This window comes from Physeter macrocephalus, chromosome 14 (assembly GCF_002837175.3).
Source record: "Physeter macrocephalus isolate SW-GA chromosome 14, ASM283717v5, whole genome shotgun sequence".
NCBI classification, from domain to species: Eukaryota; Metazoa; Chordata; class Mammalia; order Artiodactyla; family Physeteridae; genus Physeter; species Physeter macrocephalus.
The window spans coordinates 1596489-1611326 of NC_041227.1; the positions used below are offsets into that span (position 1 = coordinate 1596489).

General features: G+C 59.0%; 1 protein-coding gene across 1 annotated transcript in view; it reads right to left on the minus strand.

Moving 5' to 3' along the window:
- LOC112066213 (calcium-responsive transactivator-like) overlaps positions 1-14832 on the minus strand; it is a 17691-nt gene extending 2859 nt beyond the window's left edge. The window contains exons 1-4 of the mRNA XM_024128637.3: positions 14620-14832; positions 1844-1920; positions 1211-1295; positions 481-625 (exon numbers count right to left, since the gene is read on the minus strand). Coding sequence (XP_023984405.1) covers positions 481-625; positions 1211-1295; positions 1844-1920; positions 14620-14688 — 376 coding nt within the window. The 5' untranslated portion in view covers positions 14689-14832. The remainder of the gene's footprint in view (positions 1-480; positions 626-1210; positions 1296-1843; positions 1921-14619) is intronic.
- Positions 14833-14838: the final 6 nt, after the last annotated feature.

A 14838-nucleotide genomic window follows, 5' to 3' on the forward strand; every position in this document is an offset into this window, starting at 1 on the left:
AACCCACCAAAGACCACCTCTGATGGCAGCCCTGGCCTCGCGCTAGGGCCCCCCCGCCCGCCCCCCGGGCCAGCTTCCTTCACGCGGCTGTGGGGAGGGAGGCTGACCGTGGTCAAGGGCACAACGAGCGAGGGACACGGGCGCGTGACCAGGAAACGCACACACGTGCTGAGCGCGCAGAGGGGCCGCCTGCTCCCTGTTACCTTTATCAATGGTTCCCGACGGCTAGCGGCGGTTCTCAACCCAAGGACAGGAGCCCCACACGGAAGCCCGCGCTCTGAGGTGACGCAGCCCCAGTTCGCAGGGGACCTGGAATAAGGGCCTTATCCCTCCGCGTGTCACCCCGAGCATGAGCGCCTGCAGCAGGGCCTCCGGGAGGAGAGGGTCCCCACCGCGGCGGCCAGCCACCCAGGAGCCCAGCTGGCGACCCCGTTGTGCCCCGGAACCAACCCAGAGCCCAGCGCGCCCGGGGCCGCTCACCGTTGCCGATCTGGGCCTGCACGAGGGAGGGTGGTGGCAGGCCCGCGCCGATGGCGTCGCTGAGGCTGCCCTGCGGGTGCAGGCCCTGGCCCGAGCCGCTCTGGGACAGCCCTCCGGGGCCCAGCGCCAGGCTCTGGGTCGGCGGCTGTGGCAGCGGGAAGGGCACCGAGAGGGTTAGCGTGGCGAAGGGCCACCAGGAGCCGCTCCGGGGGCTCAGCCGCCCTGAGACCCACAGCCATGCTCCACGGCCGCCGGCCAGCACCTCCAGGGTGGGACACCGCCCTCACGCAGCTGGACGCCGCCAACGGCCGGCCCGGACACCTCAGGCCAGGACGGAAATGCTATGCCAAGCGTTCCCCGGGCTATCAACACACACTTGGAGGGTCAAAGCCGGGCCCCCCTTTCCTGGGACTCAGGGAGCTGCGTCCACCTCACCGTGCCCACACCCCTCCCCACCCCTCTTGGTCTCAGCTGGCCAGCCATCTCTGGCCCTCACATCCCCTGTGCCCCAGGGCCCTTGCACAGCCTGTCCTGTGCCTCAGCACCAGGTTCCCAGGGCGCTCCCCCTGCCACCCCCAAGCCCACCTCTGATCACAGGAGGCAGTCGGGAGATGGAGCTTACCAGTGACCCCTGGCAACCTCATCTCCCAGATCTGGACCAAAGAGCAGCCCCGAGGGTTTGGACAACACTCTCTATACCTGGGCCCCCCACCCCGCGGCAGGCACTCACGGCGGGCAGCAGGGACTGCATGTTCTGGTTAGAATCCGCGATCGTGGCCAGGTAGACCAGGTTCCGGTGCAGGATCTGCTGGTACCTGCGGGCGAGGGCACGGTTGAGGGGGAGGAGGCTGCCCTGCCCTGCAGCCAAGCCCCTCCCCGGGGACGGGGGTGCGCGGGCAGGCGGCACAGTGCTCTGCGGTCCAGGATGCGGTGGCGGGGAGACCCCCAACCTGGTGGCCAAGGGGGAGGTGCTACTGGGTCTGTTCAGAGAATTGGGGGGGGTCAGGGGGAGGTGGGGCCCGGGGGACACAGGGGGGGCTGCCAGGGCACGAGCCTCCTCGGGCGGACCCGGCACTGAGCTAACTGGATACCCCAGCCCCTGCAGAGGCACTCAGTGCCTGGCCCTGGGGTCACACGAGGTCCCACCTGGAGGAGCTTGCTGTCCCCAGGTGCGGCTGGCCTGGGCCCCCCAGTGGTGCCCTCTCCCCCACACTCCCACTTCCCTCCAAACCTGCCCACTTCTCCCTAGGGAGCCACCCAGGGGAGCTGACCCAGCAGCTTAGCTGACCCCGAGGCCCCACTTGCTCAGGCCACCAAGCCCCAGAGGCAGCCGGGAGGGGCACGGGCAGCCACGGCCACTCACTGGGTGCACTCGGCCGTCTTGCCCTTGCTCTGATAGTCCAGGATGCACTGGATCAGGTGGTGGTTCTCGTCCAGCATCTGAAGGAGAAGCAGACGTGAGCGGGGGAACACGGCGCGTCCGCGGGCGGCCTGCTGCAGGGCTCGCGAGCCCCGGCTCACGGCTCATGAGGCCCAGCAGTGCCCGTCAGCAGAACTGCCCCCTCACGGCCCCAGCCAGCAGGGCCGAGCACTTTCCACATCCCTGTGCCAAGCACGCAGCCCTGCGGGCGCCAGGGCCCATCCCTCCCCCACCCCCCTGCGCCCCCAGTCCAGGTTCTCACTCGGCACAGGAAACCCACAGCCTGCAGGACCCGTTTTCTAGGGCCCCTGGCCCCGGTGCTTCTGTCCGGCAAGGGTGGACCTGGAGTCTGGAGTGTGAGGCCCACAGATCACGGCCACATGGTGGGGACTCCGGGGGAGGCAGCCTGCACCCCTGCAAGCATCTCCTAGACCCACAAAGCTGCTGCTCCAGGACGGCCACTCGGCTACAGCACCTGGGTGGCCCGCGGAGACCAGGAGGGGACAGAGGCCGCAGAAGAGGGAGGAAGGTTGCGTGGGAGCATGGGAGGGGCCGCACATGGCTGGCCAGGAGGCCTGGCGTGGACACTCCCCACCTGGACGTGGGGTGGGGGTGGGGGGACCCAAGCGCCGAGGGCCTGCCCTGCCCCGGCCTTGCTCGCCTCTCCCTCCCCGCTCAGCCCCTGAGCCTTCAGGGTTGACTTCCCTTGTTCGGGTTTTTTTAGTTATAACCTCCCCCTCTACGCTTGAGTGTTTTCTCCCCACCGTGGAGATGATGCCCAAATTCAGCCACTCCCACCCCGGCCGAGGAGCCGGCCCGAGACAGGGAACCACCAGGGGGCGCTCTGGGCTGGGGCTGCCGGTGGAGCCCACCCATAAGCAGGCGATCAAACCCAGGGGGACTGGGCATCCCTGCCGCTTGCCCAGGAAGACTTCCCCAGATGAATTAAGAAAGGAAAACAACCACCAAAGGCCATGTCCTCTCCCTCTCAGAGCCACCCTTAAAGGCTCCACTGGCTCTACCTCCTGGCCTCACGACGCCCAGCAGGAATCCTCTCCCAAGGCCACACACTCCACACGCACGGATGGTCCATTTCAGCATCCGTCATTCGTGTCAGCTCGAAAAAGGGGGGACGCCAAATGCTCAATGACGGGATGACTTAAGCAACGACAGGAAACCACAGGATGAGATGTTAACCAGACATTACGAACGTCTTTGTAGATTTTACAAGCAGGAGAAAATGTTACACTGTTAGGATTTTTTTTTTAAGCAAGGTACTAACTTCACCGAGATGAAGTTTTCCATAACTTCACCTTGGTGAAGTTATGGAAGAAAGACCAGGACACGCTGGGGGGAGGATGGCGGGCTGGGTGTGCGCTGAGGTCCAAACCCTCCCAGACCTGGCTGGTGGGAAAGGGATGAAGACAGTAACCCTTCACCAGGACAAAGTGAACACAGCTGAGACCGCGGCGCAGGCAGCAGGATTCTAGAAGCAGAAGCAACTGGAAGAGCAAGAACTGAATTAGCAGAACCCAGGGTGCCAGATGTGACACAGACCCACACTGGGGACCCACCAGGCTTGGGAGGGTTGAGACTCTGGGACCTCCCCCACAGCTACCTGGCAGGGGTCCCCAAGGGAGGATTCAGGGAAAATGACCAGCCTGGGAGGAAAGTGCCAGACAGCCGGGGGACACCTCTAGGCAAGACCTCAGATGGGTGACCCACGCCAGCGTTCCCCGGAAGCCTGTAAATTAGATCCAACGAAACCAGCGACAGAGGCCAAAAGCTGGGGGAGACGAAGATTATGCAAGAAGGAAACTTAAGATACAAAAAGAAAGAAAACCCAACTGTTATTAATATCCTCAAAGATAAAAGAAGTTATTGGATCTATTTTTTTTTAAAGATGCTATTAAACAGCACAGAGAACAAAAAGAGCTCTGGGGTATTTAAAATATATCGACCACAGCAAAAAAATCGACAGAAGAGTTGGAACATGAAGTGGCAGAAAACTCCTAGACAGCGGAGCAAAAGACCAATGTAGAAAACAGAAAGGGTAATGAAATTGAAAAACAATCCAAATGGCCAAAAACAATTCTTCTAGGACTTTCAGAAAGACAGGAAGGAAGAAAGTCATCCAAAAATAATTGTTCAAGGGACTTCCCTGGCGGTCCAGTGGTAAAGAATCCGCCTTCCAGTGCAGGGGACGCGGGTTCGATCCCTGGTCTGGGAACTAAGATCCCACATGCCGTGCGGCAACTAAGCCCGCATGCCTCAACTAGAGAGCCCGCGTGCCTCAACTAGAGAGCCCGCGTGCCGCAAACTACAGAGTCCATGCCCTCTGGAGCCCGTGCACCATAACCAGAGAAGAGAAAACCCGCATGCTGCAACTAGAGAGAGAAAAAATCTGCACACCACAACTAGAGAGCAGCCGTGCGCCACAACGAAGAATCTGCGCCACGACGAAAGATCCCGCACGCCGCAACTAAGACCTGACGCAGCCAAAAAGAAAAATAAAATAAATAAAATTTATAAAAAACAAAGATAATTGTTCAAGACTTTTCCTCAGAACTTGAAGGATGTGAATGTCCAGATGGAAAGGTTCTCCAAGGGCCCAGCTTGACAAACACACTGGGGCACAGAAAGGTCCTAAAAATGAATGGAGTGAAAACCACAGTACCGAGCACCTCCACACAGGACAGAAGCTTCGGGCAGCAGAGGAGCAATGACCCAGTTCCGAGGGAGACTCTATAGGAGTGATGACAGGATCAAAGGCAGGAACCCCCGAGTGATGACCAAATCCTCGAGAGACTTCCAGGGGAGGGATGACAGGAGCCTAAGGGAGACACTGAGGAGGGATAACAGAACTTGAGAGAGACTTCATGAGGGGAGATACCCCGATCCTGAGGGAGAATTTCGAAGGAGTGATGACCTGATCCTGTGGGAGAAATTCTGAGGACCGATGACCTGATCCTGAGAAAGACTCCTGAGGAGGGATGGTGCAAATCTGAGGGGACTTTCTGAGGAGGGATGAACCGATCTTGAAGGAGACTTCTGCAGAGGGGTGACCTGACCCTGAAGGAGACTTTCTGAGGAAGGATGACCCGATCCTGAGGGAGACTTCCTGAAGATGGATGGCCCAAATCAGTCAGAGGCTTCCTAAGGAGGGACAACCCTATCCTCGGAAAGACTTTCTGAGAGGGATTACCCAAGCCCCAGGGAGACTTCCTGAAGAGAATGACCTGACACTGAGGGAGACTTTCGGAAAAGTCATGACCCGATCCTGTGGGGGAGATTCTGAGGGGTGATGACCTGATCCTGAGAGACAGTTTCTGAGGAAAGATGACCTGATCCTAAAGATGACTTCCTGAGGGGAGATGATCTACCCTGAGGGAGACTTTCTGAGGAGGGGTGACCCCACCCTGAGAGAGATTTCCTGAGGAAGGATTAGCCAATTCTGACGGGGGCTTTCTGAAAAGAATAACCTGACTAAAGGTGTCTTTCAGAGGAGAAAGACTGACAGACTACCTGAGCTGAGGAGGCTTCCATGGCTGGAAGAAAGTCTGGGATAAACTAGTGAGAAACGATTAAAAAGAAAGGGAGGGGGCTTTCCTGGTGGCGCAGCGGTTAAGAATCCGCCTGCCAGTGCAGCGGACACGGGTTCGAGCCCTGGTCCGGGAAGATCCCACATGCCGCGGAGCAGCTAAGCCCGTGCGCCACAACTCCTGAGCCTGAGCTCTAGAGCCCGCGAGCCACAACTACTGAGCCCGCGCGCCTAGAGACCCTGCTCCGCAACAAGAGAAGCCACCGCAACGAGAAGCCCACGCACCGCAACAAAGAGTAGACCCTGCTCGCCACAACTAGAGAAAGCCCGCGCGCAGCAATGAAGAAACAAAGCAGCCAAAGATAAATAAATAAATTTATTTTTTTTTAAAAAGTGAGATTGCCAACTGCAGGGAAAAGAAAAGACTGGGCAGGAAAAATGATCATGTGATCCCGCATGGAACAACAGTCTTATCATCACAGCCAGAGGTGAATCTAATCCCAACCACCAGGAAGCCATGCTGGGGCAACAGGAGCACAGGTGTGGTGGGGGAGGGGCATGCAAATGAGCCAAGTCCCCCTTTTCCATCATCATCACGTGAGGCCAACAAGTGTTACGGACTGACTATTTGCTGTCCCACCAAAACTCCTATGTGGAAGCCCTACCTCCCAATGTGAGGGCACCTAGACGTGGGGTCTTTGGGAGGTAATTAGGTTTAGATGAGGTCATGGGGGCAGAGCCCCCATCAGGAGATCACTGCCCTTGTGAGAAGGAGACAACACCAGAGCTTCCTCTGTCTGCTGTGTGACGACAGCGAGAAGATGACGGTCTGCAAGTCAGGGAGCAGGTCCTCGCTGGGAATCAACTCTGCCACCGCCTTGGTCTCGGACTTCCAGCCGCCTGGCTGTGACTAATGAACGTCCATGGTATTCTGTTATCAGAGCCTGGGTGGATCAAGCCAGCAGACAATGCTTAAAGCTAAAAGCATTCAAGAAGTGGCCACGTGGCTTAGCAATGACGAGAGTCAGAGGGTGCTGCTGGAAGGTGGGAAACAGCACAGGGGTGGAAGAATGACCCCTAATTTTTTTTTTGTTTTGCGGTACGCGGGCCTCTCACTGCCGTAGCCTCTCCCGTTGTGGAGCACAGGCTCCGGACGCGCGGGCGCAGCGGCCACGGCTCACGGGCCCAGCCGCTCGGCGGCACGTGGGATCTTCCCGGACTGGGGCGCGAACCCGCGTCCTCTGCATCGGCAGGCGGACTCTCAACCGCTGCGCCGCCAGGGAAGCCCCCTAATTTTTAATACAAGCGCCACAGCACTATTTGATTCTTTATGTGCAGGCATGGTTTTGATGAGTAACCTAATCTAACCTAAAAACAAGAAATAAGTGACAGGAGGGAAACCCTGGCTCTCTCCAGATTGGAGATTACAAATATAGATTTTATCACTTATATGCATTTGTGTTCACTGAAATTTCTAAGAGAGGCATCTGTTACTGTTATCACTGAAAAGGTGATTTTATTTTCATTATTTTTTTAAAGTTCCTTTTTCTGATCTTTAAAATTTTTTTACTTAATTTTTTCCTTTTTTCTATTTCTTTAATATTGGCGTATAGTTGATTTACAACATCGTGTAAAAGGTGATTTTAAAGTGTCTGGGATTGCCGGGGCTGGGTGGGTCCAGGGGCTTACCTACTCTTCTCTCTACCTGGTGTGTGTCTAAAAATGTGTATCCGTGGTACAGAGCTGAAAAATAAAGACACCACTTACACTGACGGGAAGATTAACAATCTACGTCTTCATGTACTTATTGCTGTCTCCTGAGCGTTCTCTCAGGTGATTCTGTGTATTCCTGCACCAGAAGGCACGTCCCTCGCTCTCTGCCCTCTTGGGAAGCCTGATTTTCTATAGGTTCAGGGGTGACGGGGCAGGTGATGTCACAGAGAAAGGCTCTGAAGCCTGAGGGCTGAAACCCAAGTGCCAGGCGTGGCCCAGGGCCTCCGGAGGCGAGGATGCTGGGGGCAGAGAGTAGAGACGGTGGCCACACCGTCTGCAGGAGCTGGAGCTCAGCACCGAGGGCCCCAGCTGCCGAGGGGTGGTGAGATCCCCATCTCTGAAGGCCTGTCCTAGGCCCAGGCAGGCATGACGGAGAGGCGGCCAGACCCCACTCGTGCTCACAGCGGAGCAGGCAGCAGGCGGCCAGAGTTGGGGAGAGATGGCCGTGGGCACACATCTGCTTGGTGCCACAAGGCGGCAGCGTATCGATCACAATTTTAGCAGCGGACATCCCGGTGGGCACCCAGGGTGGTATCTGGGCCGTGGCTGGAAAGCTGACCAGGAATGCGCCGGCGGAGGTGAGAGGAAGGGCAGCCCAGGCGGAGGGGACAGCACAGGTAAAAGGCCTCGTGGAGCAGAGCGCGTCCAAACATGGAGACAAAGTTCCAGGAACCTGGAGAAGAGGGTGTGGCACGTCGGAGACGGGGAACGGTGGGGCAGCTGGGGGACAGGGAGTCCTGTGCCCAGCAGAGAACCTCAGCCTGGGCTGACGGCAGAGGCCGATGGGGCCAAGGTCACAACACACGCGGGCGCGTCCGTTACCCGCTGCTGCGTCACAGACATCCCCACGTGCCGCGGCGGAAGCAACAGTTCCTTAGTTCTCGTCATTCTGGGCTGTCATCTACTGCAGGTCTCACATGGGCTCAGCTCGGGGCCCCCTTCCGCACGTGGTCATCCTGGTGGTCTCAGGGCCCCGAGAGGGCACCCGACGGCACAGGCCTCACACCAAGCCTCCGTCGTGCTGGCTGACGTCTCAGTGGTCAGAGCATCACGAAGCCAAGCCCAGTGTCCCCATGGGGGCGGGAACACGGGTGCAGACCTGGGGGGTGTCCTTCCTTGGCTGCCGTTTCTGTGACAACCGACCACAGGCTTTAACAAGGGACTGGACTCGGCTGTGAGGAAACTGATGACCAGCGCGGGAGCTCCGCTGCCCGTGGGCCTGCCTGGCCGTGAGGACACGCAGGCGAGGACGCAGGGCCCGGCTCAGGGGACACGTCCGGGGCTGCGGGCGCCACACGTGGGGTCCAGACCGAGTGGGTGAGGGAGTGCGGATGACAGGGAACTGGGAGGGCAAGGGACTGGGGGTCCTAGAGACCACAGAGAGCTGGGCTGGGGCCACCGGGGAACCTGGGTGAGGAGCTCTGAAGGGGGAGTGGCCCCTCATGACAACCCTGGAATAGGGACCACAGAGAGGCCTGGAAGTCCTGAGGTTTGCTGCTGAGGGGGGCTCAGGTCACCCCACAAAGGGCAGAAAGACCCTTCACAACCTCCCTGTGGCTGTTTTCGTAATTAACAAAGGTTGCTGCCCTTTAAGTGCGAAGAGGTTCACAGACGGGCTGAAGTCCAGGCAGCCCCAAGGGAAGGGTGGGCCTTGCACCTCCCACCCTCGGCTGCCATTCCAGCCAACCTCGGATAGTTCTGGAAGCATCCCCTGCCCCCCGCCCTCGCTGTGCGCACACAGGGAACATTCCCGTCCCGCTGGTCCCCCATCCTCCCTGATATCTTGGAGACTGTCCCGTTTCAGCCACAAAGATGCCCCCCTCGTTGTTTCCTAGGCTCCAGAGGATTCCACGGAACAGACAAACACGTGGCACTCAGTCTCTGGCTTCCGTAGCTACAAACAAGGCCACAGTGCATGCCCCCCACACACGGGGTGGACCCCACGTGAGATCATTCCACCCGGGGCGCGAGAGGGACAAGCCCGGGGCCAGCTGGAGAGCTGGGTGAGCGCCACCAGGTGGCTGAACCCTCCTTCCCGCCGCAGCTCTCAGGGCCGACGCTGCTAACTGGTCAGGGCTTCTTCTCCCCGGCACACGGGCAGCCACCACCGCCGGGGACGCGCGAGCTGCGCCGCAGACGCTGCTGATGGACGCTGACAGGACCCCTTCGAACATTTACCTGATTGGAGAATCCGTGAATCAGGTGTGTGGGTCTCAAAAAACCCCAAGCGTTACTCCCGTGGTGTCCCTGGGAGGGGCTGGCCCCCGCCTCGTGGTCCTACCTGTGTCTGACCCACGCGTTCAACTTCCAAAGACTCTAAGGACGCGATAAGACACGTTAAGGTGGACACAACTGCAAACACGTGTCCACCTTCCTCGAGCGACTCGGGGCCACCACCGCCCGCCCCCCTGGGCGCGGCTCCCTCTCTGCCTCTTCACACGACCCTGGACTCCAGGTGGTTTCCTGTGGTTTGGAATCTCCTCCCCTTCAGAATCCACTCATCGCTTCCAGTCAAGGGTCCAATCAAAAGGCTGAGACCGTCACTTGCAAGGTCACGTGCCTTCCTGTGCCAGGTGATCACGTCTCACCGTGAGGACCCGACGACGATGACGATGACGTCATCCTCCTTAAAACAAGGAACCTGAGGCCCAGCAGGGGCTGGGTTGTGCACTGTCACAGCTGAATGAGAGTCTGAACCCAGGAAACCACGCCCCCCAGCTCCACGGGGCTCCACCCTCGCCCCATCCCAGGGCCCACTGCCCATCCTCCACCCCTGCGACAAGAAGAACCCTGAGCAGCCCCGGTGCAATCGCCCGTCTGCTCAGGACCGGGACCACGTTTCAGGAGCCTTCGCGGTACAAACATCTAGCACCTTCTCCCTGGAGCCTTTTGACTCCTGTCACGTTCACGCGGCAGGGTGCGCAGTCGTGGTGCCTGCCACAGATCAGGAGGTCCAGGCTGGCCCAACTCTGCCCAGGTCCTGCGACTTGGGGACAGCAGCACCAGGCCCCCGTCACTCTGGGCGTGGGACGGCAGCTCCTACTCGGAACCCCGGAGATCGCAGGTGACTCCCAGCACAGAGGCTGGTACCCAGGCCCTGACCCCTGGCCCAGGGAACAGGCTAGGGGCAGAGGGCCGGGCAGTGGGGACACCTCGAGTGAGTGTCACAGGGCCCCTGACTGCGGCCCCTCCCTCCGCCTCCAGACTCTGGAAGACAGACACAGCCCTGGAAGAGGCAGGCGACTGCTTTAGGAAGGGATGGGTGGACTTTACCCAGGTGCTTCCATTGTCCACCAGAGGGCACCCAGGGAAACACCTGTGCTGGAGCAGCCCCTGAAGGAGGGCGCTGTGCCAGGTTTCACTGGGCAGAGGGGACAGAGGCCTGGCGGTGGCTGCTCCCTCCCGGAGAATACACTGCCCCGCCCGCAGGGGCCGCGCTCAGAGCCTCCACAGGGCAGGTGCAAGTGTGCTCAGGGGCAGCGCCCCGGCCCGGGTCCCATCCCCGCCCCTCCCTAGGGCTGGCCCCAAGGACCAGAGGGAAGGGACACCATCACCGCCATCCCTGGAGACCCTTCCCAGGTTCTGCTCACTGGGGAGAAAGCGCTTTCAGAAATGATTAATTAGCCAAGTTCGTGGGAGTCTCAGAGTCCCCAGGCCATCCTCAACCGCGAAGGCGGCTCGAATATTTTAAACGGTCAATTTACCTCCCTTACGAATTAGCCCACACATTCTTTTTTTTTTTTTTTTTTTTAATATTTATTTATTTACTTGGTCGCTCCGGGTCTTAGTTGCGGCAGGCAGGTTCCTTAGTCTCAGCACGTGGGCTCCTTAGTTGCAGCATGCATGCAGGGTCTAGTTCCCTGACCAGGGCTCGAAGCCGGGCCCCCTGCACTGGGAGTGAGAAGTCTTAACCACTGCGCCACCAGGGAAGCCCCTGTCCCACATTCTTTAAGAGAAGTTTCAGGTCTGAGAGAGCACAGGGCATCCCCCTGCAACCCAGATGGCCATCCCTTACCCCTGTGCGCCCACCCCTGCCCCTGGGCACAGAGGACACAGGGGCCAGACCGCTGCCCTGTTGGTCTCACTCTCCCATGCCAGACTCATACCAGCTGCCCACCTGTCCCGCACCTCCCGTGGAGCCTGTCTCCCCCTGCACGAGGTGCCGGGGGTACAGAGGGACAAGCCACCATTCCCGCTCTCCGGCCAAGGAAACCAATACAAACAGGAATGATAAAACTTACATTTATTAAGCAACTACTATGTGCTACGCGGCAACGAGGCCCCCACACGCCAGCTGAGGCCCGCTCCCGGGGGCCCCTCCAACGTGCCCCAGCCCAGCTGCACGGCCCACAGAGACGGTGGCAGCCCCACCCCCACCAGTGGCGTCCGGAGCACGGCCTCTGGTCCCAAACCAGGGAGAGCAGCGCAGGGCAGGTTCCGGCCTGCAGGCCAGCTGGCCAGCTACAAGGCCACTGGAGTTTGCTGAGACACGGCTCACCTCCACCTCAGGACCTCTGGCAAAGTCACGTCCCCTGTGGTTCTCAGCTGCATCGCACCTGCACTAATGCTATGCTTGGTCACCACAAGCAAAACCACCTGAGCACGCAGCCCAGTCGCCCCAGATTAGGCTGGCTCTCCCAGCCCCGCCAGTTTTGGCGCCTGTACCTGCTCCCTGCAGACCAAAGGCAGGACCACCCAAGACTTCCTCAATCTTTGAGACCCTTCCTACCCCTGCTGCTTGGTTCTCCTTGTCTGGTACACCCCTCCCCCAGGCATCCTCTTTTACGAGTTGAACTGTGTCCCTCAAAATGATACGTTCAAGTCCTAACTCCCAGTGTCTGTGATCAGGGCCTTATTTGGAAATAGGGTCTTTGCAAATGTAATCAACTTACATTTGAGGTCACACGGATTCGGGTGGGCCCTAAATCTTGTGACTGGTGTCCTTATGAGAAAAGAGAAATTGGACACAGAGACACACACAGGAAGAGGGGCCACACGAAGATGGAGGCAGAGGTGGGGGGGACACATCTGCGAGACGAGGAGCTCCAAGGGCTGCCAGCAAACCCCAGAAGCTCAGAGGAAAGCCTGGAACAGATCCACCCTCGGAACCCCAGAAAGGAACCAACCCTGCCAACACCATGACTTCGGACTTCTGGCCCCTGGAACTGTAAGAAAATTAATTTCTGCTGTTTTAAACTACCCCGTTTGTGGTAATCTGTTACGGCAGCCACAGGAAGCGAATACAACTGCCTATCTCAAACACTTGCACTAATGGAACCAGTGTCACAGATGCTCCAGTATGTACCAGACACCGACTATGCCGGACACCGTGCCAACCTGGGGACACAACAAGAACAGGTCGGCGACACGAAAACCTGGGAGCCCAAGTGATGTGTCAAAGTGCTGTACTCACCACATGACTGCCAACGGGGCATGAGGAGGGGACATTTCAGAGGGGCCTTGAAGGCTGAGTAGGAGTTTGCCGGGCAGGCTCCTATCCAAATATACCCTAAGGACAAGAGTATACTTCTTGCTCTCTTACTACCTTGCACGCTTCCAAGGAACCCCTGGCTTTTCTCAATGCTCTGAGCATGAGCACGTGCTGTGGACAGAGTGTAGAACACGGACCTCTCATGCCCTCTCAGGACACCAGTAGAAGAGCCCTGGGTATGTATATTTACGGACAAAACACCAAGGTGAGTACACAGACTGCGAGCCCTATCAGGTCAAATCAGGTGACAGCCTAAGGTGAAGACCCATCTCCAAAGATCAGCCGGCAGATTTTCTGCCCTGGGATGCAGTCTTCCTGATCTGAGGTTTGGAAGCAGTGCTCCAACACACACTTTTGCCTGGAGACTTCGGCGAGCTTTAATAGGGGGTGGGTGCAAAGTGCAAAGAACTGGATGGATGTTGACGCCAAGGCAACTTCAGGAACAGTGACTACACTCATCACACTTAAGCTCCAAAAAGCCAGGGTCCGCAGAGGCCCTTGGGCTGCCAACGTGTGCATCTGAGCCACAACGCTTGACTCTGCCCAGCCAAGGGTCCCACACGGAAGTCACTGTCAGGGCGGACCCCAGAGCCGCTGTCTGGGTTTGACTCCTGCTCCAGCATTTATCAGTGGGCGCTCGGCCTCCCTATACCTGTCCCCTGATTGATAAAACGGGGATGACAAAAACAACCACGAGAAAGTAAATGAACTAAGACCCGCAAAGCACTCAGAACAAGGCCTGGTATACAGTAAGCACCCCATAAGTGTTGACTAAACAAATAAAACACCCCACTTTTAAACCTGTATTTCTCCTGCTCCTCAAGTCATCTCTTTCCTGTTTAGCGTTTACCGAAGCTTCTCATTTGTGAAAACCAGTCACAGCAAAAGTAGTCCCAAAATAGCCAAGAGGCTGAGGCCAAGTCCCCCAGGTCCTGTCACGTCATCAAGGAAGAAGGGTTAGGACCATCAAGGTGAGTCCCCTGGCGAAAAAGGAGGCTCACGGAAACCAAGGGATACTGCCAAGGACCCCAGATTAGGAAACAACGTAGCTACCAAAGACACCGAGAAAATTCAAACGGGAACGACGAACACCCCCTTTCTTCTGAGCTTATCTTCTAAACACAAATTTAAATCTCAACTTCAAAACTTAAGGCTTTGTTAAAGGTGCCCCCAAACCCAGGAGAAGGTTATCTCTAGAAAACCACGAGGCCAAACTTACAGAACGCGGGCAAGGCTGTAAAGCGAATCTGTAAAGTTTCTGTTAGGTGAGAAGGCTGGCCAGGTGTCACGCTGAAAAACAATTTGACACGCGAATAAGGGCGGCGAAGCTTGGCCAGCAGGTCAGCCCCAAGGTGTCGCGCGCTCCTTAAAGGGCTGCGGGGCTGCTGAAACGTCGTCCCACACTCTGGATGCGCCCCTTTGTGCCTCGGAGTGCCAACACCTTAAGGCGGCGGGCGTGGCCGGGTCCCCGTCGCCCCATGCGCCCCGTGGCGCCTCCACCAGTCAAGCTGCGCGCAGGGACCGGGGCCGCCCACCTCGCAGAGCCACGGCTTTCGCCAGCCAGGCGGGTCCCCTTAGCGCGCCGAGCGGCCCGCGGACACCACCCCGCGGGCACCCGGTCCCGCCGCCTTGCGCCCCTGCCCGCAGTCCCTGGTTCCGAAAGCGGCGGGTCCCCACTGTGCCCGGCGCGGCCCGGGGTCGTTCACGGCTTGGCTCCGCCGACACCACCCCGCGGGCCGCCCCGCGCCCCCGCCCAGGCTGGCGCACGCCGGCCGTGAAGCGCGCGCCGGGCCACGGCGGTCGGCTGCGACCCGGCTTTGTTCGAGCCCCGCGCCCGCCGGCTGCCCTCGACCCGGCCCGGCACCCGCCCGCACCCCGCGGCCCCGCAGCCCCGGCCCGCGGCCCCCAGCCCACCTTCTGGATGGTTTGCTGCGTGACCTCCCCTTTGCCTCTCGGCCGGGCGGACGCGAAGGCCACCGACATGGTCGTGGGTGCGGGATCAGCCCGAGATCATCGGGGTTTATTCTCCGGCTGCTCTCGGCGGCCAGAGGCGCTCATTCTCCGCAGTCGCTGGGGGGCGGGGGGCGTGGGGGGGGCCGCGCCGTGGGCTCGCCCGCCCCTGCGCCGCCGCGT